Source organism: Plectropomus leopardus, chromosome 5 (genome assembly GCF_026936395.1).
Source record: "Plectropomus leopardus strain MGB_pleo_1.0 chromosome 5, ASM2693639v1, whole genome shotgun sequence".
Classification (NCBI taxonomy): domain Eukaryota; kingdom Metazoa; phylum Chordata; class Actinopteri; order Perciformes; family Serranidae; genus Plectropomus; species Plectropomus leopardus.
This window is the reverse complement of record NC_142180.1, coordinates 30,430,568-30,458,066: the sequence shown is the minus strand read 5'-3', so window position 1 is coordinate 30,458,066 and position 27,499 is coordinate 30,430,568. Positions and strand designations below refer to the sequence as shown.

The 27,499-nt window shown below is 39.5% G+C and overlaps 2 protein-coding genes across 3 annotated transcripts in view; both read right to left on the bottom strand.

Annotated features, from left to right (window-relative positions):
* The window catches only part of ralgps2 (Ral GEF with PH domain and SH3 binding motif 2), a 104,798-nt gene extending 81,341 nt beyond the window's left edge, over positions 1–23,457 (bottom strand). The window contains exon 1 of one of the 2 annotated variants that reach the window (XM_088077931.1): positions 23,200–23,457. The gene's annotated coding sequence lies outside the window, so the exon portion shown is untranslated. The remainder of the gene's footprint in view (positions 1–23,199) is intronic. The other variant, XM_088077930.1, reaches the window with a different exon arrangement.
* Positions 23,458–24,117: 660 nt separating this feature from the next.
* coa7 (cytochrome c oxidase assembly factor 7) lies at positions 24,118–27,478 on the bottom strand. The gene is made up of 3 exons (XM_042483926.2): positions 27,112–27,478; positions 26,079–26,219; positions 24,118–24,848 (listed from the first exon to the last, which is right to left on the bottom strand). The coding sequence occupies exons 1-3, from the start codon at positions 27,215–27,217 to the stop codon at positions 24,403–24,405; spliced, it is 693 nt and encodes a 230-aa protein (XP_042339860.1). The 5' UTR covers positions 27,218–27,478; the 3' UTR covers positions 24,118–24,402.
* Positions 27,479–27,499: the final 21 nt, after the last annotated feature.

Below are 27,499 nucleotides of genomic sequence, written 5' to 3'. Positions count from 1 at the left end.
ACTTGTTTAGAAATATTTCAATAAATGTATGGCTTTTAAAACTACATACCTACATATTACAAGTTAAACAAATAAAATAATGTCCTGTAGCGTAAAACTTCATTTAAAAGGACCGCAGACTTCTATCTCTGCGCCTTGGAAGGTGCTAGAGTAAAAAACTGAGAACACGCTGTCTCCCAAAGTGAGTTCGAATGAATGGTTTGTAATCGATGTTATTCTATAGTCTTATTTTTATACAGGTTATATAATATCCACACTAAACTAGGGATGGGCATTTTAAGCAACTAAAATGGGAGAGTACATTGGCCAAAAATGGAAACGATAAAATTAATGTTAAGAATAATCTGCAAACTTTCAAACACTGCCATGCACATGCAGAGCTGAAGGACAGAGTCCAGAGTCGCTATCCTCCCGATCAGTTCGAGGTCTGCCACGTTGTCACAAGCGAACACAACAGCAGCAGCTAATTCTACACTGAACTGTTTAACAAACTTACACTGACACCAAAATGACTCGTTTCTGTCGCTGTAAGTTGCTAACAGTTAGCCCTGTTACTGTGCACGCGTGAGCAGACTCTCACCAACTATTCCCCGATGTGGAGCTCACACTCCCACAGCAGTAGTCTCATGATAAACAATTACAGCAACAGCAAGTCAATACCGGGGTGAGCAAAGCAATACACTGCACACAGATGTACAATGAATATAATACAGAATAATACATTTTAAATAGTAAAAAACTATATATATTTACAACAGCAAAATGTGTGAGGTTGGGTGGCGATTGCTTCCTACATTGAACGAATACTGATGCCCAAATCAAGTACCCATCCCTAGTTTAAATGAAGAATTTCCATTCAGTGCAGCACCCCAGGCCCATGCGAGAACTTGCCAGGCAGACAGGTCTTGCTGCTTTTTTTCCCCCACAATTGACTTTAAATTTTTACAACTGAATGTCTGTTGTTTTCTTAAGAATATTTGATGGAAATCCTAGGACCTGACCCCCTTTATCATTTCGCATGTACAAGAATCCAAAACAGAATTAGCATCTAAGATAAGAAATGTGGGTCTACTTTCTCTTTCACTCCTGTTCTAAAGAAACAAAGAGAAATGCCATATATCCAGCTCTGGTTACAACTTTAGCAGAGCCTGTTAATCACCACAGAGCTGGCCGGTGGTACTGCAGTAATGCTATGGCATCAGAGACTGGATCGAGGTCCTATATTTCCCCGGGCTCTAGTCAAGCCTTTCCCTGGAGAGAACACTATTGATCTGGAACTAAGAGGGGCTGGATTGATCACACACCCTCTCTAATAACCTTCACATACACACACTGACACTGCATGTGGCTGCATATCACAGCAGTTCGATATGCACTGCTTTCACTCAGCAGGTTAGCTGTTGACGCAGAGGTTGGTGGCACTGCCTGTGGATGGTGTGTGTGTGCGTTGCTGTCGAGGGAACATGACCAACAGCCCCTTCACATCATCCCTAAACATGCCACTGATGTTCAGATCCTTCTGGAGGTCAATAAGTGGAGGGGGGCAGCATGATAGTTTGGACCAGTAGGAGTAGGGATGGGGATCAAAACCTGGTTCTATTGAGGACCTTGTTCCTCTTTTTTCAAAACTCAAAAATCATTAACATTTGGGCTTCTTAATACAACTATCGAGTCCCGTGGGTCAAATAATGTCATATTACATCTCGAGTCAAGTCATGTCATTTAAATCCAATCACTGGTCTGCATACGATTGTCTTCATCACTGTCCACTCAAAGCAGCAGTGGTAAGCACACACAAACTTTGTAGCAAGTCCCGTCAGTAAAAAAAGTAATCCAGTGTTAAAATCTGAGTTGTTATCAGCAGGAGAAAAGCTGGTTAGCTAAATAAATGATGTATTAAGTCTCACGGTGATGTGTTCAAGGTCGAGTCAGTAAAATGACTATTAGGCAAAGGTAAAAAAAAAAAGATCATAATGATGTTTTCAAATGTAACATCAAGAAAAAGAAAAGTACAATAATAATACAGTTGTTTGGGTGAAAAATTTGGAGCGTAATCATCTTACAATACATAATTAAAACTACGGATGCCAACATTTTTTAAGTGCTTAAATTGAAATACAATAATTTATTTCCTAATCACTTAAGACATGACTGAAAGTGACAGTATACATTAATCAACACTTAGGTGTGACAATGAAAAACATTTTTAAACACAAACAAAACAATTTCTCCAATATTTAGGACATTCCATCAAATTAAAAGCAATAAACGCAAAACCAGTTCTGTTAAAAACGTATTGTCGCCTCGTCTTTTTCGCCAAATAAAAACGTATCGATAGTGGTATCGATAAAGACTGGGTTTGTTAAGGAGTCTCGATAGATAGTCTCGAAAATATTAACGATCCCCATTCCTAAGTAGGAGTAAAGGGGAGAAAGTGTTTTTTACTGTATGTAGGGCAGAGTAAAAACCAAAAAAAGACCGAAACTACATTAAGCAAACACTTAGATCTGTACATTCAAACCATGAACTCCATTTGCTCAAATTTTGAATAACAGTTTTTGCCCCAGGCTTTCTAAATGCCCTGCCTAGAACAGGGTGTTTTGTCATTTTAATTCTTACACACAGAACAGGTTTATAACTCTGAGGACTCACATGGTTTGCCAACACAGCTTACGCCACACTCTGGTGTCCCCGTGGCTCAACACAGAAAACACACACAACAGGAAGTAAGAAGATATATCTTACATTCCACATACACTCATCCTTCCAGACAAGAAGACTGCATGTTTCTGACTTACAGCAGCGTGATGAAAAAGAAGACAACAATCTAATGGTGCCATATCATTTCACAGTAAAAGCTTTTTTTTTTTTTAAGAAAATCAATATGTAGAGAACCCAATGACACTGCATAGACTCTCACCACCCTGACACTGAAGCAGCTGTGCTCTACCATCTAACCTACTGAGCCATCAGCACATGAATATTTAGGCCCGTCTGTGAAATAGGTATGATCTTATGAGTAAACAGAGCTCTCAGGGGGATACAGTGGGTCTTAAAAGGCATCAGATGAAGCCCAGGAAAACGTGGAGACAATAATCTTGTTTTGAACCTCAAAATATTTTACAGTGACACTGTCTTGCATTTGTCCATACCATCTTACTTTTATTGTGGTCCTTGTGTAGAAGACGCTGCTGCTAGTAATGCTCTTTATATCTAAAATGACAATCTAATCCACATATCTGATCTAAAATTACCACTGGGCCGACTCTCTCTTTTCCTCTTTCATCATCATCATCATCATCATCATCATCATCATCTTAACCACAGCGTCACAGAATGTGTCTTTTATCTTAGATAACTTATTCTGGTATGGCTACTGTACATCCTACATGCGGTCTATTTCTGTTAGAAAAGGCATGTAAATTCATGAGGAGCATATGTGCAAGTAATTATGAAATACAGTAAATTTCATTTAAATTTAAATACAATTCATGATCATATCAAGTTTTGTTATGCTGTTGTCCAGTACAAACAACAGGGCTGCAACTAACAAATATTTTTAAATATCGATTTATCTATTTTTTTTTTAATCCACTCTGTCTCACACTGCCGCTGAGGAAAAAAAAAAAACTGGCTACACCAGCCAGACTCATGTAGTGAGTGCAAGCCCAATTCAAGCATCAATTTGTTTTCAACAGGCTGTGACTTCCTTTATCAATATTTGTGCATGATGTGCACAAAAGGCTGCTAAGTGTAATGGATGACTTCATGTTCAATGTTTGTGAGATGTTTGTGAAACACCGCCATGTAAATATATAATGAAAGCTTTATTTTCTGTTCTCAACACACATAACACAAATTTGCACGGTCAATTAAATTCTGTCAGCAGGTCTTTCAGCTGGATAAACACTGACGATGCATGTTAACCCTTTGAAATCTGGATCCTCATCAGTTTTCTTGTGCATTTCAACCTTTGAAACCTTGAGAAAATGTCTGCTATTTCTTTCAGAAACATGGGAAAAAAGATAACAGGCGACTTCACGTGAAATGTCTCGCAAACTGCAAAAAAATTGTAGAAGGTGACAAGAAAAATACCTTAAAAATTAGCTTAAAAAGAGAGAATCACCGCGTTTCAGTTTGTGGCCTTCATCAGGGACCCGATTCGTGTAGGTCAAATAAAGTTGTTTGTTTGAGCTCTTTGACCACTCTAAGATATTTTTCCTTAGTTATTTTTTTTTCTAATGATTCTCTCAGTTTTAGCAAATTTTTAAGGTATTTGGCGGTCAAATAAAGTTGTTTCTCAAGCTACAAGTGTTGCTGGAGCTCTTTGACATCTCGAAGACTCTCTTCATTCTCCATTCACCTTGGAAGCTGGTGAAGTTGTGCCAGAAACATCCACTTCTACAGAAATATAAGAAATAATAATAATACTAAAAATAATAAAAAGAAATTAGTTTTATTCATAAATCTTTTTATTATTTCAAGTCATTTCCTGTTTTTGTTCTTTTACTTTTATTTCTCTTCTTGTTTGGATAATTTGGGGTAATTTTCTTGTAACTTTTTATTAATTTCCTGCTAATTGGTTGGGTCAATTTTTTAAAGTTGCTCATTGCTTACTGCCCATGTTTTGGGGGAAAAAAATCAAGCCAATATCAGGTTTCATGGGGTTAAAGAGACAAACCTAACCCTAGTTTAGTTAGATCCGTATACCCTGTTTGTGAAATTCCACTAGATCTAAATTGGTGTCGTAGCAGCAGCTTGCACCGTGGGGTGTGATTAGGCTTTTTTTAGATACACTTCCCTCTCTCTCTCGCTCACACACTCTTTCTTCCCTTCTCCCTCGATCCCTACAGCTCTCTGGGTTGATAATTAGAGCTCAGGCTATACAGACAGGCTGTTCAGGCCCTGCTTCTGTCTTTTCTCCTGGCACATCTCCCAGTGACACATACACACTTGGTACGTACAACTTTCACAGACCTAGATAACGCCTACCTTTGATAGCCCAGCCTATAGCTCGAAGCAGCAATCAAACTGAATTACACAATAAAAAAATATTTATACTGAGAGCCAATTCAAGAACCCAACCAGTCTTTTAAATAGTATCTAGTTATCTATGAATTGAACCAAAGAGAGTCTACGATGCCAAGTTTGTGAGTAGTGGCATGTGGCAGTGCCCCAGAGCAGCAGGCTGTCACGTGTGGATAGAGCACCGGCCTACAGTTTGAGAGTATGTCTGCTTTTGTGTGTGTGCTGGCCTCAGCCTGATTTGTGGCCCAAATGGGAGCGGGCAGGCGGCCCAGCCCAAGTTCAACTGCTAAGGACTAGGCGACCTGAGCGTGGTGACAGATGAGTGTGGCAAAAAAGGGAAAGGAGAGAGAGACAGAGAAAGAGGAAGCAGAGGAAGTGTGGAGCTGGCAGCGGCACCGATGTCTGTGGTCATTCCCTGCACGGACTATTAACAAGGAAAGCCTAACAATACAGGGCAACAGAGCAGTCAGTCAGCGCAGTAATGTTTAGAGGAAACTGATAGGATCTCTATGTCTTCCTCTATGAGTCTCTGAGGACTGGCACAAGTCAAACCCACAGTGAAACCTCCTCGTGGAGACCGATCAAAAATCAATTTAGGGCTAAAAAGTGACACCATACGCCACATATATACACAAAACCTTTCTTTGGACAAGACAAGAGACTCAGTGTGTGTGTGCAAGCAAAAGACAAATGTAAAGCTCCTGCACAGTGGGCCAGACGTAAAACATGTATAGCATACTGATCAGTTGATGAAACTCCGCTCCAACAATGCCACAGATGAGTGAGGCCACGATTATCCAATTAGACTTTGTTCAATTATATCTGCTGTCCCTGGCATATTTCTTTCTTCCGTTTGTGTCGTTCCACTTCAGATTCTCTGCTATTTGAAAATAAAACTTTGCTTATTTCAAACAATACCAAACATGTTTTTCCTCAATCAAAAGTCCCAGAAACATACTGCATATACTTTGACAGCACTGAAAAGTCTATCGATTGATTTAAATTCTTTACGACTCGATTAATTGTTATGAGGATAACTTTGACCCTAAATTTTACTTTAGCCAATCAGAAGCCTGAGACACGCTCTTATGAGAAGGCCACCCGCAGCAGTGACATCCAAAGCTCATTCTGACACTGTTGTTCACCAATATAGTGGAAGAGTAATTCTACATTTATGTGTAAGCTTAACTTAGCATAGCAGGAGGAAGAGGGGACACGTCGTCCATCAACAGTTTTACAAAATGTTCTTTTAAAATGACCTAAAACCCAGTTTGCATGTGGATGTAAGGCCAAAATATAAAGAAAAAGCTAAGTATGGGGCACCCAGTAGCTCCCCTGGTGGAGCGGGGCACCCCATGTACAAAGGCCTATGTCCTCGCCGCACGGCCCTGGGTTCGATTCCAACCTGCGGCCCTTTGCTGCACGTCATCCCCCTCTCTCAACCTCTCTCTCCCTGTTTTACTCTGTTTCAAATTTTGCTCGGCTATCTACTGAGGGAGTGATCCTTTAAATATTTCACATTACACTGGACGCAGCACATTTACTTGTAAGCACTCATTTCCCCGGATTAGCCAAAAAACATTTTCCATCTGGTTATTTATCTTTACGCTGTTTTTCAGGTGAATTTCTGGATCATTTACTACATCATGATAAATAGTGTTATTGCCAAATAAAAACAGATTTCGACTTAAATGGGTTAGTTTTACTAACCTCAAATCACACTTTCAATGTTTATCCTGGGGTGACTGCTGATTGGCTCAGTAAGAGGCATTTTTCCACAGGCAGGACAAATACTGTAAGCTTTCTCATCTCTCAGGATGAAGTGCATACTCTGCTGTATGAAAATCTGTTTTAACCTGACCATTGAGATTTTCAAAATATTACAGTTATGAAGATCCATCCATCTGAGCATTGAAGCTATTGTGACAACTGGTAAACAGTATGATGAGCATTATTGTTTTATGTTAATTATATCAATCTATCAATAACTTTCTATTTTGTATATCTTGGAATATTATATCAACAACATCACATTTTTGCTTGACACTACATTTTTTTTCAATGAGCAAAGGTTATCTAAATTGCTGCTAAATGGTATCTGCAGTGCCACTGGTGAATATGTCCATATCTATCGGTTACACAACTGCTTTACAAATCAGCAGACTGTATGTCTCGATTATTGAAACAGCTTACCTATCTTCAGCTAGCATTCTTACAATAATCACACTAAATGTTTTGGTCCAGCCCAGGATGATAACAGATGACACATTGCTTTGAGTCAGCACTATAAAAATATTATCTGAAGTTTTAGTCACAGCAGATTAGTCCAGATGTTTCTCAATCTACAGCAGTGTGTTTGGACTGAGACAGCCTAGAGCAGGGGTGTCAAACTCAAATACCCAGTTAAAATGAAAAACTGGAACAAAGTTGCGGGCCAAACTCAATATTTATTGAAAAATTGACTACAAATTAGAACATGTTTCCACCAAGTCCACCTTTCGTTTGGCCATTTTTTGGGAGGGATAGCTTAAATTTGCCCGAGATGACTGATTTACAATAAAAATGAAAATCTTTGTATCAATATTTAGAATTTGGGACATAACAAACTCCTACACAAAACTTTGTTTAAATGCCTTTAGTAAATGTTTAATCAAAACGGAAACTTTTGATATCATAAACAGCAAGTTCCCTGCAACTTTTTTCATAGAGTTCAGTGAAAATTTAACTAAAAATACGAATAAATACAGACCTACCTGAGGTTTTACAAAGGAAAAGTTCCTCACATGCTGACACTTTCTTTGCATGTATTGCAGACTGCTTTCCCTGGTGTTGGTCGAGTGTAATACACACACTTATTTATTTTTTTCAGTGACAATTAAAATAAAACGCCGATACAGGTAATTGGCAAAATGCCAATTATCAGCCCCCATTATCAGCCAGGCCGATAATCTGTCGATCCTTATTTTGAATCAAATTGTGACCATATATATCAATCATAACTTTTCCACTTCTTCACCCAAAACAAACAGCTTAATTTACATCCTACTCATAATCATATTTGTGATTTTGTAAAATATGTTTTTAAGATGGGTTTTGTTAGTTTGTTAGTTTGTTCGCAATAATCCAAACGAAAACTCCGTTGGCTTTTTGTCATGGGAACCCAGGCGATGTAACTTCCGGGCTGGCCTACAAATAAACGCCATCCCTGCCATAGCACTCTATAAAACTTTGGCAAACAGATGGTGTTAGAAAAACACACTCTCAGCTCCATCTCCGCCTGCCACTCAAAGTATAGCTCTTTCACCTTCACATTGATGATACCACAAAGACAGGTAAGTAGCATTTCTGAGGACTGAGTTCCAGGTGGGCCCTCAGGGTTTTTGAGTGAGATACAGACTAAAGAGACAAGACATGCTGCAACCTGACAAACCATACAATTATGCAAGAGCAAACACTAACACACACACAAAAACCTACAGTCTTGGGACAACAACACCGTCTTTCTCTTCAGAAAAACTCTGTACATCCAGGCACAGGAAACCGACTATAACAGAGACTAAACCTCCGGCTGTAGAAGCTTGATGCTACTGTCAACCAAAAGGTCACACAGTCTTAATGTTGCTTCAACAAAAACTCCCACACACGTTGCGTACATGTTGTAGCCATTTTGCATAAGGATTGCTTACTTGTTGGCCCCTCCAAGGTCATCCTAGCAGCCAAACTTGGACTGAGATACAAAACTTTAGGAGTTTGTTTTATGAGGTAGTATGAGATTAGAGAAAGTCAGGGAGCAGCTCTGAAAAACAGAGGGAGTGCTTCTCATCCTATCTTTTAAGTCATCCATCCCCCAGATAAAACAGCAAAATCTACCATCTCTATCACAATGAGCTCATCCTCCTCCAACAAGTTATTTTGCCCTCTTTTAGGTTGGCCTACTCTGCTCTGATACTCGGCCTAAAAGAGCAGAGCACCAGCCAACACTGAAGCACAGACTCTGCGGTGTCTTTAAAAGTAAACACGCTGCAGGCAAGCTGTTGTTAGTCTTATATCATGTGTATGCATATGCGGTCTCAAAGAGAAGAAAACACTGGCGGAGAAAATCACCGTGTGCTGCTCATATTGTTGAGTTAAACTTCTGAGTATTTAGTTTGGAGATTAGTTTCAATCCAGAACCCAAGCCACTTTGAACCAGTTTAACTGAGCAAGACTGAGATAACAGGCCTCCCGTACTGCTTAGCACATGCTCTCTCTCTCACTCACACACACACACACACACACACACACACACACACAGCTACACGCATGACTTCCTCTAACACGGCATTGCCCTGTCTCCAGGGCCTGATAACACGACCAATTACAACTTAAAACACAAAGGGACTGCTGCCGAGAGGGAAAAGCTGGGGAAGGATTGAGTAAAGAAGGAAAAAGGGGGAAGAATGAGTGTGTCAACTTTCAACACTTTCAGTGAGGTTGACTGGACCAGGTCTGCATCCAAACTGTTCACCACAGCCAGCGGTGTATCACCAAAGTCTGGACTCTATGCATAAACAGTCTGTGGGCCCCCTGTCCTTCCTCTCCTGATCCAGGTCTCTCTCACACACCTTTGGGATTGTTTTTTTATCTTTCCTTTCTATTCTTTCTTTTCTGGAACCCTGATTTCCCTTTTTTGTTCTAGTCCATCCTAAAGCCCTTTAACACTAGCACACTAGCCGCATTTACACTGCCTGTTCTAGTCGGGAATATCACACCATTACAGCCATAAAGACATGACTATGGGTGGTAAGGGTGTGATGTTTTGACAACAAATTTATGTTTACAACCCACTGCAGGAGATTTAAAAAGCAACTGTTAGCATAGCCGCTAATTAAAAGAAGAGAAGCAGCCATAATGTACGCAAACTGGGAAAACAGTGAGATTCAGGAGCTCCTTACCCTCCGAGCAGAGGAGAAGATCAGCCGCATATAGCAGAGAGGGGAAATGACAGCGATTGAGATGTTATGCTTTTGGTATTGTTTAGAAAGCACTGCCGACGCACACATGATATGTCATGCTAGAGGCGAATGTTTGTGTTTAATGTCACGCACATTGTGCCTGTTTTGATTGTGGGATGCCAAGATGCAGTATTATTATTTTAAATCCATTTAAATCTCCTGTGAAAGGTTCCATGTACAAACGTCAAAACATCACACTCCTGCTGACCATGGTCACGTTTTTCCAGCTTTATGTCTCACACAGACCTCAGGGCGGTTACTACCTCCTCCTCAGAGGCAAGCCCACTCTGTCCCCTCGTTTTATGATCGGCCATTATATACAGAATAGCGAGGCAGCATAATGGCGTGATAATCCCGCCTTGAACAGGCAGTGTAAATGCAGCTTGTGTGAAAAAGATCTTACTTGGCTTTAAACACATTTGAAGACAAATCTAAGTGCAAGGGTGGATTAAACCTTTTTCTGCCTTTCAGGGGTGAGAGAGCCCTCACAGAAATTCCACTATTTCTTCTACAAAAAGTTTAATGTTCCAACCAATTCATTCAGCCAACTTTATTTCAGTTACGGCACTAATGACTAAAAAAATTAAATATGAATGAAAAACTGCAAACAAAACCAAACGCTTTATTTAAGGGCTGCCTGTCCAAAGCTGGTCAAAGAGGGACATGAACTACACCCATACAAACACACACAGTTGTTTGCCATGAGAGTTCACTGGGTCAAAGGTCACATGAGGGAATAAAACACTGCACCCACACACACGGAGGTTGAGGGAAAACACAAGCGAGATACACAAAGAAAAAAAGAAAAAAAAGGTTGTTAAATCCTTTTGGAAAGTGAAACTAGACCCATCAGACTTCCTGGCAGATGAAGAAACTGAGGCAGAAAAAGCAACAAAAAGAAGAGCCAAAATGAGAAACAACAAAAAAATGTGCTAAAAACAGGGAGGCAGATTTTTCCTAATCTAGCCATGGCTGTCTCTTTTACTAATATGGTGAGCACTTACTATTCCCCATCTGATCGCAGCTATGAAAGATTGATTCTTTCATCTTTCTCACAAGGCAGAACAATGTAACACTCTGTGCTTCTTCCAGTTAGGGTGTGTGTGTGTGTGTGTGTGTGTGTTTGTGTGTGTGTGTCTGAGAGAGAGAGAGAGAGGGGAAACCGAGCCTGCATCGAATGGAAGAGGAGCAACAGCTGAGACTGGAGAAACAGCTGTATCTCTTCAGCGCCTGCACTGCTCCCCTCCCCCTCTCCCTTCTCCCCCTCTCTCCCTGAATGAGCCCCTCACACCCCTTTTCTGACCCTCCTCTCCCACAGAGCAGCATGGCCAGGGGCTACGCTCTTTCTGCGCACACACACACGCAAATTACAATATGTGCCCGAGTTACACACTGGTTCGAGCCTCTGTTCTCCACTCAGAGGACAAGTACAGACAGGATGCATGTGCTACTAAACATTCATCTATTGACTAAAAATAGGAAAGACATTGTTTCCAGCGGCAATGTCGCCCTCCCTCTTCTCTTCCAAAATCCTCCCGCCCTCCCAGCTTTGTCCGATTCTAACGATGAGACAAAAGGAAACGTTCAGGTTATCCTTTCCACATACAAATCCTGAATTTTAGGCCTGTCTATCAAGTCTTTCTAGAAGCTTGTCACTGTCAGTGGCCAGTGAGGGTGGGTGATGTGGCCAAAATCTTATATCACAGTATATGTCATATATGTATATATCATGGTAGCTGCATACTGTATTAGGGCTAAGCATTATGGCCGATATTTAAGGCTACATCGCAATGCACAAAATATATGATGTTTTTAAATGTCCTTTAAACTATGCTAACCAACTACTGAACTAAATAAATATTGAATGAACTGCAGTTAAAATAAAGTTAAATAAAGTAACTGCTGCCAAATGATAAAATTGGACACACCATTGTTATAATAACATATCATAAAATATTGTTATAAGGAAGTTAAATAAATACTTTTATAATGAAATTTTTAACGTATTGCTATAATTAAATAAATCAGAGCGGGACCCATGGTGCTTTTATTTTGAAGGACTGGGCTCGTCTCAGGCTGAAGCTGACAATGTTTTTGCAGTGGGCTTAGTTGACAGTTGGATGTTAGCGTCAGCAGACAGTTAAACAGATACCGTGGCGCCTTTAACCGTGAGGATTCATCCACTGTGAGCAGGCAATAAACAAACAGCTCTCCAGTGCATATATTACTAATATGTGCAAGTCACACAGGTGCTTGCAAAAGCTCTGCAAATACAAACATCCCGCCTCACCTCCTCACACTATCGCCACTATCACTCATTAAGTTAGAGAGTTACCGCTGCATCGTAAACACGACTTATTCACTGTCAGCTTGAAATAAACTAACAGCTCTGCAGTTCATGTATTAATAGTACTTGAAAATCGCAGTAGTGCTCCATGGTCGCAAAATATGACTAAATAGTCACGGTCTGGAGCACTGCAAAAGCCCTGCTTTGCGTGTGTGTGTGTGTGTGTGGAGAACAAGAGAACTGCAATGCCCATGGCTTTAAAAAAAAACGTGACAATTTATACTCGATGTTCTTGATATAGTCATTTTATATATCCGATGTGGAACAAGCCACGATACATCAAGTATACTCCATATATCGCCCACACCTTGGGCTTATACTAGCAAATCACAGCTACACAGTAGGGTGGAACTTGCAAAGAAAGGTAGTGATCCATAATAACGCTTATGAGCTGGGTACTAGAATCACGAGATTACGTGAGAATCCAGCTCTGATTTACTAGATAGACTGCCACAAATTGCTCCCCTGGTAGAAACGGTATTGCCAAATCTCTACCTGTGGACATATTTCTTCCGCCACCCGATCATACTGCCCAATCCTGGTTGCCAATCTCTATCACGCACTGAGCTTGCAGTAATAAGATTCACATCTGTACATAATTTTCCCTCCACTGGTCTGAAAGAATGACGTGTTGAGTTTGCACAAACAAAATTATACATAAAATGTAAGGCATTTAACATATTCATAAATATTGCAAATATTCTTTACATAACATTATAACAAACTAGGAGCAGACATAAATTCCACCTGTTATATGTGGTGGGAGGAAATTAATTCATGAAAATTGTATAAATGCCATATTATGTGGGCAGATGTAACTGAATAGCTTTAACTCTTGGAGTGTCGCATCTTCTTATTCATATAGTAACAGTAGCCAGTTTTTACTTTCTTTGCCAAAAACTCTTAAATTGTATAACACTTGGATGTAAACAAACTTTCCTCCTGTTGGTATCACATGTGAATTGTGCTTGGTACAGTCTGTGCTTCTTCTCTAACTGCCTTGTCTGGAAATGCATAATAACTTTATTGTTCTCTTACATGAGCTCACATGACATTTAAAGGCAAAAATAGTGTGAATGAAATGAATTAACAGCGAGTCTGACAGTTGGTGATGTGAAGTGTGTAACTGTAGGCATGTGAGCACATGTCTCTGTCTGCATGTCAAGATCCGACCTGTGGGAAACCTGACAAAGGAGACAGGAAACAGGTTGTCTCAGTGACACAAATCTAGACAAATTCTTTGTGATGACACTGAGAAACATGTCTTCTTAAGACATGAATCATCACTGTTCATTCATCGAAGAGATGCTGGACGGTAAAAAAGAGAGAGGTGCAGAACAGGTGCGGAGGATGAGGTTTTATATTTATACACTGCGTTTTAAAGGCCAAAAGTCCAACAGAGTACATAAGACAGGTCTGTTTGGTGGTGAGGAGAGACTGCAAAAACGGTGGAGAGCAAATGCAAGAATACACAAAAGAGGAGCGAGAAGGAGCGAGAGGTGAAATCATGTTTGTCTGTATCTGATCTATTGTCTTTGGCAGAGTTCAGGACCAAGTTCACAAGTTTCCATGACACAGCCAAGGCTCAGCTCACAGTTAGACTTCCAGGCCAAAACACTCAAGGTTTAGACAGATAGATGAGGCTAGACCACAAAGCCCTGTCTCTGAGACATGGTGGATCAGGACAATATGCAGGGGAAGTGGAAGGGTGCGGCATCTCTGTGTTTACGTATTGGGCCAGTGGGAGGGGGATTATGGTCTGATCCTCAATCTGTATCTGTAGAACAAAACAGAACAATAGCCCTGACATCCATTTCAATCAAAACACCTGAACACAAAGATTTGGCCTAGTACATTAAGAGCAGAAATCATACAACTTACAGCTCAGGCATATTTTAAATACCACGAATGTGAGTACACACTACAGAAGGAGGATGAAGTTCATAAATTGTGGTGTGATTGATTATGCTGGAAATACGCTCGGTTGCTATTTCACAGCCTTGCATGAAACTGAGTTGCGTTCCTGATATTTTGTCCACCGTCAATGGCAGAAATGACAGGGTTCTCCTTCCCAATCTAAACTACATTTAAGGTACGGACATATCAAACCGATATCACAGTACCAACAGTGACAAAAGCCCCTTACTTCGCTTATGTCACGGCCAAAAAGTTGCACATGAACACAGGACTACAGCCAGCAGCCAATAAGCATGTATGTTCTGCACTTGCAGAAATACTCCTCCATACCAGCAAATGATGGCAACTGTCATTCAAAAAGGGAAACCAGAGGACTGTCCTGACGGTAGTTAGCCAACAACACAACCAATGTTGAAAGAACGAAGCATATTTACCATGCGCCAGTTACCAACAACACAAACCACTACGAAATGTTTCTGCTACAGAGCTCAGTGGATAAAAAAAAGTAATCTTACCTTATATGACAATTTTGTTTTGAACTCACACCCTCTTGACTTTAGCCCTTTGTTTACTTTCCTCAGTCAGGGTTCCTGTTATTTTGCCCTAATGTTTACTGCAACATAAAACGTGACTTTTTTGTCTGGCCAAAAAATTGAATTATCTGCATAATATTTTGGGGAAAAAATTCTTTTAATAGTGGAACACATGAAAGACGATGCACATATTTTATTATCATAAAAGTATCTATTTGGTTTACCTACAGAAGTGGGAGATATCTGGCATTTCTGGCCTGTTTTCTGAACGATTTTGTGCTGCTCAACCTGCATGTGACATTCCACTGCCTGGATTCCCATCATGGCGAGATAAAGAAAATTAATTAATTAATTACTTGTTATTTAGTTACTGGTTATTTTGAGATTTAACAATGCAATGTCAGAAAAAACATGAATAAAAACCTACTTCCCATGTCTGAGTATGTTTAAGATTTTTGAAAGATTAATTGAATCGATTTAATACCAACTGAAGCCTTATTTTAGATAAATGAATTCAATGTCTTTTAAAACTTTTTAAGAATCCACAGGAACCCTACTCACTTCTGTGTCTCTTCTCATATGCTGAGCTGAACAGCCAATCAGAGTGATTTTATTTATCATCTGGCTCCCTTGTTGCAGACACCGATTCAACGAGCAAACTAGCACTGAGGGCCACCAATGCATGACACATTACAGTGACTAGGCCGACAGACACAAACGGCCGACTGTCAGCTTGGTGCGCCAGGGCCTTTGAGAATATTTGTCAACCTCTACACTTAAAACTAGGTTAATGACTTTTATGCTGATAAGATGCAAAATCACATATCTTAACATATTCCTTTAAGCAGACTTCCGCTTTGCTTCATACTTTGGTCATGTGAAACTTCCTCTGGTGAGAATATTCCAGATATGCAGAGCCACATGACACAGGCCGCGACAGACCCGCCTGAAAGTGTCCCGCTGAACGAGACCACCATAGCTTACACTCTGCATGCCTTAAAGGCTGGGCCCTTTTACTACGGCACTGTCCCTTAACTCACCTCTGACCCGTGTCCTCATGACCTCAAACTCCTACAACATGACACACCAGCACACAGCCTTTAAGCTGGGTGAGCTGGGCTGATACTGAGCTGAAAACAGATTATTAAAAAAAACCAAAAAACAACAACATGCATACACTGGATGGATGCACATGGACACAGATGAAAAGACATGAAAGACAACAGTCAGGGTGGTGGACAAGCATGAATTTGAATAAAGCCAGTTCAGTAAGACATTTCCCCTTTTTCTCGAACCAGCATAACAAACAGCCACAATACAAACTGATCAATACATTGCCATTTTTTGGCTTTAATTGCATCTGTTCACAGCCCAGGGGAGCGCGCAGTACAATTCAGGCATAAAGTCTTACAACAGGCAAGTCTGCATATAACTGAAGTATTAAAAATGTTACAGTACTCTGAGTGGTTGATGATCTTGACTTACCCAGAGAGTTTACAGTAATTTGACACAAAGAAATGTTCAATGTCAAGTCCTGGTCTAGTCTTACATGACGGATAATAACTGACAAAGCCAAGGGCAGGGCTACTAAACTTGCTTTGCCTGGGGCCACTTCTGCAATGTGACAGTAAGCCAAGGGCCCAGTAATAAACAAACATCAGTGATATTGGATAAAAATTTCACCTGGACCTCTATCAGGGGGTCGCTCCCTTGCACTTTTTAAAAATATTTCTATAAACAAGCTCAATTTTGATGCTGTTTGTGTACTACCTTACTTACATTCAAAGAAAAAAAATCAATTGCTGTAAATCATTTTATCTTTTTTATGAATTAGAAGATGGTCAGCGGGCCTCAACTGACTTACGGGTTTTATGTCGAGTATTACTGGGCCTGGGGACGATAACACTAAGTAAAAACTTAAGACAAATATTTCAAAACTAGCTGCTATTACATAACACACACAGTCACATGAGCTTGACCAAAAAACAGGCAGGGAAGCCCTGGGGTTTCCTCAAATATTTTGACAAGTCAGCCTAATGCTGAAGTCAAACCTGATAAGAGTAACTCTATACAAAAGGCATGTAAGGGGAGAAGTAAAAGGATCTCACCTAATACAAATACCAGAATGGCTCAAGTTTGTGCTCTTATTACATTGTTGAGTCAGTATTCTGGTAAACTACCACCACCTATCTCTGAAAAATTTTTGACATTTAAATATCATCGCAGTAAAAGCACCTTGTGTTTTATCAAATGCTGTTTCAAGCTGCTCAACAAGCTGAAACAGATATAAAACGGCTGGTTGGCAGTCACAGTGAAACATGACAGATGAGGTTATAAGAGATCTGTGTCTTGATTTTAAAGATCAGTTACAACTCAGCACAACTCCACACAACCATGTTAACAAGTAAGGCTTGGTATGAAACCTAAATACTAGGTACTTCATATCAGATTTATCCTGAATAAAATATGCTAAACATTACAAGATTCATGAACAAGATCCATGTACGCATTGTGCATGGTAAAACAAAAACACACTGATTTTTTTTGAGAAGCTTAGCTCATTTAAATGGAAGAGAAGTATACTAAGAAGGGATTTTTGAAAGAAGTATCACATCACAAGTCAGGTGCCATAACAGCACCAGTGATCTCAAATGAGACGTATTTACAAAAGTCCCCAGAGGACAAAACAAGAAAAGGAGGAGGAAGCAGAAAGCAGAGGTTTGTGGGTTGGTAAATGTAGTGTATGTCAAGGCATTGTGAGAGAAACTGACTAATAATTATGCAGAACAAATCTTAGGCGGACAAGACAGGACTAAAATAGCATCAGATCCCACTCACAACAAGAGAGCAACATGAAAAAGAAACTGAGAGTGAAATAACACAAAGGAGAAGGTAGGAACTGGAGAGGAGAAAGAGGCAGGGGAGACAAAGTTGTAGTCCACTCGCTGCGTAGCCCTTCATGTATGAGCCACTCCAGTCAGTGGATAAATTCAGGCTAAAATGTTCTCAAAACTCCAGGCCTCCTGCTGCCACTGTGCCTATTGTGGCGTGCATTTAACAGGGTGTGTGTCTGTCTGTAAGAGTTTAAGCCATCAGTCACGAGTGACCCTCTGTGTGCAGTTTCTGTTTCAACACTCTCTGTGTCCAGCTGCTCTCTACTTCTCCTAATCAAGAGCTGCGATTACAACACAGCAGGAACCACATGGCAAACGCACATAACAATAAGAAGAGGCCGTTTTGCACTACTTCCTCAAATACTGTATGAAACACAAAGTCACATTGCTCAGTCTATGCAGTGAAACATAGTGCCTGCCTCTGTGATTTCTCCAGAGAGAGAGCCAGGACGTGCATTATCCGTGTCTTTTATCTGCTTTTTCACACATACGCACGCAGTCAGCTAGCCAAGCTCACATCTACAGCACCCACTTCACCCGAATGCCAGCAACATTAGAAACACCTCATATGTAAAAGGTCTTTATCAAGCACACAATCAATGACAGTTTCACTATCACTGTTCCAAAACAACTTGTCAAGCGCAGAGAGCTTTAATATTACTCCCAACAGTACCAGAGAAGTCAGATGACTTTGTGAAAACCAAATCAGAAAATGAACACAGATAACTAGCTCTGTGTTTGCACTTGTAGTGACAGAGCCAAGGCTGGGAAGGCATCAGAGGAAGAGTGTGACGACATGTGACTTCGCAGTTCCATCTGTGCTGAATGGATGTGCCAGACGCACGCATAAAGTTACCCTGGCAACTGAGCAACAGCCCTAGTTGGAGGTCACACAGAGAAAAAGCTTGATGCAGACTAAAACGCCTCTAGAATATGTATTCAGAAGGAGGCTTGAGATGACTGATTATAAACACAGAGAGGGAAGTCAAATAGTCTGCTGTGCTCTATATTTTACTGCACACAGATATAATGCATCTAAGAACATTTCACATAAACTGTACTTGGTTCCAAACTGGTGGGTTGTGGTCCAAAAGTTGGTCATGGGTGCATTCTGAATGGCCTTTAAGGGACTCACGACCATGTCCAGTTTGTGAAAAACATGTTTTATTATGAAGCGCAGTAAATTTGCAGCATAGAGCGTTGGTTTCTTTTTATAGAGTGAGAGGGGTTTGGGTTTTTTTTTAAGAACAGTAGCTATTTTATTGCCCTGTTCTTGTTATTATGTGGCCAATTTTTTTTGTTTCCAAACATAAGAGTAGGCCTAAGGGACTGTTTATTTATAAGAAGAGGGTGGTGGCCGTTTTTCTATTTTGACCCTCCCCAAAGCTACAAATATTTGTTTTCGATTGACAGGGAAAATGCACCCCAAATAAACAGTTCAAGGACAGTCAGAAATTTGGAAATCCAACGAATTATTTCGGTTTTTATAGTTTCTGGTTTTGAAAAATAGCATCATTTTGCCTGTGACTGCAGTATTAGAAGGCATGTTTTCTTCAAAAATCACCAAAAATTGTAAGAGAAAAAAACTTTACCAAAAATGTTTTGAGAAAAAAAAAACTCTCCAAAATATTTTAGAGAAAAAGAAAATCACATTTGAAAAATTTAAAAATTAATTGCCAAACCGTTTTAACCCTACCCCAAAGAAAAAGCCAAAGTGTTAAAAGTCACCAAATATTTTTAAAGGAAAAAAAATCACCACAATCAAAAAAAAAACAAAACATGTGCCCGTTTGGTTTCTTTTTAAAAATTCCAGTGATTTTTTTTCCTTCACAGGTCCGGACTAAGCCTCCAACGTCTTCAAATCCTAGAAATGCCCCTAGTGTAAACTAATTACACTATCTTGCAACATGTTTGACCTCATTCTGTTTTAAACCCATGTGTTATTTACACTTTCTCATATCATACTGAGTATGTGGTAACTTCTCTTGTTTGCTGACTTTGATATAATAACTAAGGAGAAAACTGGACCCAGTGGCTGGACCAGTTGGTAACCACTGGTGTAGTGAACATGATGCAATGCAGAGCAGAGAAACATAACCTGAGACAGACCAGGGATTGAACCTGATGACGCAAAAGCCCTTCAGTGTTTTATCCCTTTCTCTTGTAAACACACGGCTCTGATTCTGAGAGGGGAGTTTCATTTCACACACACAGATGTAATCTCTAACTAATCACATTTACAGGCCTTGGACGGAGCAGCCATACCACAGTGCTGAACAGATGGGCCCATGTACACGAGGCATCTCTGGGATTAGCTCAGCCTAGAAGGTGGAGGCGGGATGTAAAGTTACAGAGGGACGGTTACTAAAAAGTAGCTCAAATGACTCTGAGGGGAGTCATCCAAGTGGGTTCAATGATTCAGAGATGGAAAACTGTAAATGCATCTGTGAGGGTAAATCCTCTGAATGGTATCCTTCCTCCGGTTGGAACTTGACCAAATGTTTCAATTAAGAAGAGTTGGCTTGCGTCATTGCAAAGACATTTAGGGATAAATAATTATGTATTATATTCACAGTGATGTAACTGAAATTAAGAGCGGCACTCTGTGACCAAGTCGGCTTCGGCATATCCTCTGGGCGCTCAAACTGTTTCTGTTGGCAAGCAACAGACTTGCAACGTGACTCTTTATGTTTACAGTCAGGAAGAGAGAGACGAAGAACAGGATAAACCCCCAAACACACAATGATAATTCTACGCTGCGTTTGTAAATAGGCGTACAGATGGGACTTGTGTTGCTTAAGACGGACACTGGGACTCGACATGCTGACTCCAATACTGAATCAACCATATTTTATTGGATTAAAACCTAAGCTGCTGTACAAAGACTACATGAGTAAACACTAAAGATGGACCCTTGCACCCACTGTCCTGTGGGTGAAACTTTCGCTGATAATCCATAACAATTTCTCTCCCACATTTAGCCTGAATTGGACGGAGTAAAAACCAAAAGGAATTCCTGACAGATTCCTTCTCTGACATATGGACAGACTGAGGACCTCCAGCATTTGGAAATAATTAGGTTTCATCTCCCTTTTTGGTCTTAACTTGAGTTTTATCTAACCACTCAATCAAACAGTCCTTTTGGAACTAGCACACTATCAACTCTATCTGGTGAACAGATAAATTACACATCTATTTTATCGTTGAAGAGGACTGCTAAAGCCAAATGAGTTTCAGTCTTTACTGCATAACATGACACCACAGCACTGTAAAGGCATTCCAGTCATGAGTGTGAACCAGTGACCTCTGGGTCATATGTTAAGTGTTGAGAACAGCAGCTCCAAACAACCACACTAAATATCGATATGGAACATTCCTCAGTTAAAATGGGGAGCGAGGCGCGAGCAACAGCAGCGTCACGCAAGACACTGACAAAGACTGTGTTAGATAGGAGTTTTCAGCAGAGGGAGGCTTTGTTTAAGAAAAAAGGGGCGGCCTTATAGTGAAAAAGACGTGAATTTGAATCAAAACTAATTGCGCTTGACAGCTAATAGAGCTGGCCCACTCAAGTGTGTGTGCTCCCAGTACAAAAACATATCTCTGAATACTCCTGACCTCAGAAATTCAGGGAACAATGACAAATTGCCATTGTCACAGATTCATTTCAAAATTAAGGTGTAATGTGTAAGTTTTGAGGGGCATTTATTGGCAGATATTGCATATAATATCCATAACTATGTTTTCATTACTTTATAATCACCTGAAAATAAGTACTGTTGTGTTTTTGTAACCTTAAAATTAACAGTTTACATAAAGAGCGGGTCCTCATCCATGGGGTCTGCCATGCTGTTTATTAGGTGCAGACCAATATTGGTTTTTCAGGGTCAATACGACACCTATTATTAGTAGTTAATGAGAACAATAACCAATATTTGGAATTGATGTGTATTTACAATGAAAATGGAAATCTTTGTCAATATTTAGAATTTGGAATATAACAAACTTCAACAAAAAAAACTTTGTTTAAATGCCTTGAGTAAATTATTAATCAGAACTGAAGCTTTCACTAACATATACAGCAAATCCCCAGAAACTTTTTTTTAATAAAGTAAAAAAAAAACTTCAATTTCAACAGAAATGAAAAAATAAACAGCTCCATGGGGTTTTGCAAAGTGAAAGTTCCTCCTATGCTGACACTTTCTTTGCACTTTTTTATAAATTAAATTCATTGGTGATCAGTAAAACACAGATACAGATAATCGGCAAAATGCCAAATATTGGCTCCAATAATCAACCAGGCTGATAATCTGTAAAAAGAAGAGCTTTTTCTTATAAACAGCTCATTCTGGGGTAACAAAGACACAATGATACTTGTTTTCAGGTGATTATGAACTTATGAAAACATTTATGGATATGATATATAATTTCTGCCATTAGATTCTCCTAAACCCTACACTCTGTACCTTTAAACTATTATTATTGATCAGAAAATTGGATTACCTTAATGGAGGAAAACAATAATCAAACAGCTTGTTGGTTGACTTGTTGATGAGATGTGAGTACATTATTTGAGGAAACACCTAACTACAAGCTGAACTTAGAGGCAACCTCTTCTGCTCTGACAGTTTCCTCTTAAGGAAGTAATTTCACTGAGGTTGAGAACTGTTGGTCCCCCCTTTCCCAGACTTATAACACCTCAACAACTCATCTTTTGTGCTTATTTTATAGCAGAGATATGCTATGGTTGAGAGAAGACAGGATATTGCTGTACACAGTATTGTTCGTGGGTGAACCCACGCCACACCCAAAGCACTCCCCGGAGGGCAACTGTGCAGCAGGGGGTTCACCGCCAATGAGCTACCCGGAGCAGGGCGCCTGCAGTGGGTATGACTGTGGGGCTAACAGCACAAACGGGACATAAAGTCCCCCGTTTGCCTAAACAGAAGCTAACCCCGTAGCCACTAAAGTAAACAAACTGCAAGGGAGGAATAATAAACTGCTAACTCACTGACTCTCACCACTCTTTTTCTCAGAGGTTCCCATATTAGCGTGTTGTTGCTAGCTTGAATCGTTAGCCAACTTAGCTTCGTGAGGGAGCGCATGATTTATTATTAGCATTAAATCAAACTCCTCGGTGCTGCCTCTCGGTGTGTGTGCGGTGGGGTGGCCGTGTCTTCACGTGGGTGGAGGAAAAAATTAAATAGTGGCTTAAATAAACCTCTGCACCCAGCTACAGATTGTCTACTTCACAAAAATAAGGGCAAGTATTATCGTTTCTCTCTCATCTCCTTGTCCCCTCCTCTTGATGGATGTCGATGCACTTTGATAACGGAGCATCCTGCATATGAAAACAAACACATCCAAACCGTTCGTGGGGCTTAACGTTACGTTAGCTTGCTAACTCGACGGCTGCATGAGGGGGGGGTTTCTAAAATGATATATCACAAACGAAAGCAAACTTTAACTCGTTTTGCTCTGTAACTCACCAAAGTGCGCCGTTCTCTTCTTTCTTCCTCCGGTATTCCAGCGGGTACATGAGAAACCAGCAGGAGACGGGAGCAGACAGCTAACAGTTTTTAGGCTAACGTTCAGGACACGACGATGCGCCTCCAACAGCTGTGTTCTGTTTTGAATGAGGGCTGAGGAGGCGCACGGCTGACGGGCGGAGCTAGTCCGCCCTCCATCCTCCGCACACCGGCTCAGTTCAGACACATATACACACAGAGCTTTTGTCAACGTGTAGGCTAAATTATGCACAGGTTTCTGATGCAGTTTGAGTTCAAATGTTTACAGGATGCAGTAGTAGACTCAGTGCCCACTTATTGCACGGACCTCACAATTAAGCGCCCTGTGAGATTTGAAAAGGTTGGCGCAAAGTTCATGTCTTTGATTCTGACTCCCTCCTGTGGTCGATTTGAAGTTGTGCTCGTAAAAACTATCCAGTATCATCCAGTATTTGGCTACACAGGGTTTTAAGATGTCCTGTTATTAACAAGGTCATTTCTGTCATGCAGCAACATTTCTTGTCTCAATAAATGACTTCCTCTTATTTTTCAAAAATATTTAAGTTTCAGAACAAATGGCTTAAATTACAGATCAAGGTCCTAGTCACATAAACACAAAAATGTTGGTTTTACCATTTCCCTGGTGGTAAGTAATCAGCCTCTACAAGAACTTTTAGTTATATATGTATAATACAGTATACTGAGTTCAAACTACCTGTTAGCCCTATAATCAACCTCTACAAGAACTATAAGTCATAAAATATAAATTATATATATACATATAGTTTGTATGAAGGCAAAATCTGATGCTGAATACAGTATACTGAGTTCAAACTGCCCTTTAACCCTATAAACTTATTCCTAATTCCTTTACCACTACTGGCATTATTAGTAATTGACTTCTTTATACGATTCACAATTCATTTTATTGTCTTTTTTCATTTATATTAACATACATTTGGCTACCAATACAGTCAAGTCAACACTGCTCCCTGAATTTGATGGTCTACGCACTGTAAATGAGGCAAACATGTTAATTCAACCATTCTTTTTAAAAACAACCTATCGTCTCCTACCTCTGAAGCCCTGAACAGCACAAATTTACTCGTCCCCACAAACAACCTGACTGAGCACCACATGTGTAGTCAAACCAAGACAATAATAATTTAATCAGATGAGTCACATTCATTCACCAAATTTGAGCTGCCTCTCCTTCTCTAAACCATGCAGCTCCCTCGCTCGATTCTTCAACTCCTCTGCCTTCTTCTCGTCCTTCTCCGTCCCGTCCCCAAGTCTGTACATTCGACTTGCATTAGCGCAGCCCCACACATGTCCCAACTCACAAGCCCTGCTGGCGTACTTCAGAGCTTGTACCATATCTGGTGCCAGTCCTTTGGCGTTACCCTCTATGAATAAAGCACTGAGGTTAAAGCAGGAGGGAGCGAAGCCGCCAGCGCAGGCCTTCTCGTAGTACTGCCGAGCTACAGTCGGGTCAGTACCTCCTTCCATAGCTCGTCCATCATGGGCCAACAGACCAACATTATGGCAAGCATCTACAGACTTCTTTCCACCAGTGTTGCAGGAGCGCATAAAGCAGGAGAACGCTGTTTTCAGACACTCAGTCACTCCACCTGCAGAGGAATTCAAATACCTCACTTGAATATAAAGAAGACAAACCATCACTGTCTGTATCAAAATTCAAAGTGAAGAGTTTTATGTTAATGTTCACAATTAACAATATTCATAGTTTATTTTTAACATTGTTTTATTGAATGTATGGATGCAAATGAGAGGCACCAGTACTTGAATTCTACCAGCCACTGAATAGTTAACATTTAAACCACTAAATTTATAGCGTTTAAATATTTTCCTTCAAAGACCATGTATCTGAGTTTATTTGTTTTGAAATCACATATTATACAATTTCTTGAGTTAGAAAGGTTGAATTTAGTTATATATTCCTGTAATGTTAAAAAATTCAGGGCCAAAAAAGCAGGTTTCAAAACTTACAAAAAAAATTAAAATAACAGATTTTTATTTGAATTTTTGGATCTGATTTTTACTAGTCAAATTTAGGTGACCTGAATTCTTATTATTTTTATTATTATGAAATTTTAATTTTTGGATCTGAATTTTTGAACATTAAAAAAAAAAGATTCCAATTTAGCTTTTGAAATTGTAAATTTCAGATTTTATATTTTAATTTCAAAGAGGTGAATTCAGAACAAATAATTTCAGATACATGATTTTTCAAAGTAAATACTTTAATGCTGTGAATTCAGTTGTGTTTAACTTTAAATATGAGATCATCAGTTGTTGTTAAAAATTAAAATACTTTCTTCCTCCCATTTGAATTACTCTGTCTACACTATATTTTTTTTTAGCATAACAAGTTACAAGAAACCAAACTACTGCCTTAAATTTCATTTTTTAGAGGTATTGAACAGTAAGTGTTTGGCATTTTGACCTTTTGATAAATGATTTTGATTAGGTTTTTGGTAATCAATTAACCTGCTTCTCATTTAAACTAATACAAATTGATTTCTATGTAGTAGGTGGTTTGGTATAGTTACTAAATACCACATACACTGTTTTATTCTACAAACTCAAAGAAAGCATCATGTTTGATGTTATCCCCCATATTTTATCCTTTTTAAACCTTTAAATCTTGCAATTTAACCAATAACTTGAATACAGTCACAAAAGTAGTAGATAAAAAGTGCATTGTACTTTACTTGAGCACTTTATTTAATCCCATACATACAGACAATTTTGTCCAAATTTGTGTGACACAAAATGTAAAATGACCATTAACATTGGACAGGGTAAAATAATGAAAAAAAAACACATTACTGTTTTACCTTTGCCTGTGACATGATATGCCCCCAGTTTATAGCAGCTCTCTCCGTGTCCATATGTTTCACAGTTATGTTTGAGCACTTGTGCTGCAGATTCATAGTCTTTCTTCACACCTTCCAAGTAGTCTGCGAGCCTTTGGCACCCTAAAAAGAGCACGACACAAGGAAAGATGTTTAAGTAATAATCACTAACACATACCAGTATATATATTTAAACTTTCATCAACATGGACATACTACTCACAATGTTAGCTTGATAAGATTCTCCACAATTCAGTTACTTTTAATGACACCATGAACACAAAAAAGGGGAAATTACCGGCATAGTAAACAAGAAAAAAGCAAAAAGGAGATTGGAAGATTATTTTTTGTAAAAGCTAGGAAAAATGTCAGGTGAATTATATTTATAATTATTCTACAGAATCACAATTTTTAAGCATTTTAGGTCATTTCTTGCTTGGCTTTTGTAATTTTACTTTCTCTGTTTGTTTGGGTTTTTTTATGTTTTTTTTTTGTTTGTTTGTTTTAAATTCCACGTATTTTTTGTACTTTTCACAGATTTCTTGCTTACTTTTGTGTTATTTCTTCTTTTGTTACTCATTAACTTCTTCCCTTTTTTAAGCCAATATGCCTATATGTTTCAAAGGCAAGGCAAGTTCATTTACGTATATAGCACCCTTCAGACGCAAGGCATTTCAAAGTGTTTTACAGGGGCACAGCAATCCATGAAATACAAATTAAAAAAAAAAACATTAAAATTGCATTCAAACACTTAAAACAATAAGAGAGCAAAAACAAAAGGGGGAAAAGGGATCAAATAATAATTTGATTGTATTTCCATCTTTGCTGAGCAACAGTTTTGTTGGACATAAATTAAAAGCCCTTCTTATACAGAGAGACGCCTGTCCCAAAAATTAGCCTATTGACTTCATTGATTTAAGCAAATAATTGCTATTAATTTAAGTTAGGGTTTAGGTTAGGATTTAAGCATTTAACCTCCATGTGTGGCAGCTGTTCAGTGTTTCAGGGGTTTTACCTTCAGGATCCTTTTCTTTGTAGCACTGGAAGCTGTACTCCACTCCCAAATTGTCCAAAAACTGCTTCACTTCGTTTTCATCCTCAAAGTTTATAAGTCCAGCCATATTTCGTGCACGTGCGGCTTTAAAACTTTACTATAATCGCGTGCTGAGGGATTAGCTCCCACTACATCCACTGGTCGCACTGGTGACCTTGGTGTTACACAGCGATGTTGCAAAAAAATGTCTTGGAAAAAAAAAATTAGATGATGTATGTCAATTGTGACGTTGAGATAAAAGATGATTAAATAATGGTTTTCCTGTTTTTAAAAATAGAGGAAAAACGCGATCATGCGCTGGTGGTCGCTTCCTGGTTTCATAACCATCCCTGACAGGCTTCCGTAGTCC

Bases quoted from the DNA above. Each gene is read 5' to 3' on its own strand.
- coa7 (XM_042483926.2), bottom strand. From the start codon at position 27,217: ATGGCTGGACTTATAAACTTTGAGGATGAAAACGAAGTGAAGCAGTTT. The intron at 26,220-27,111 runs GTAAAACCCCTG...TGCTCTTTTTAG, and splicing joins CAAAGAAAAGGATCCTGAAG to GGTGCCAAAGGCTCGCAGAC. The intron at 24,849-26,078 runs GTAAAACAGTAA...ATTCCTCTGCAG, and splicing joins ATATCATGTCACAGGCAAAG to GTGGAGTGACTGAGTGTCTG.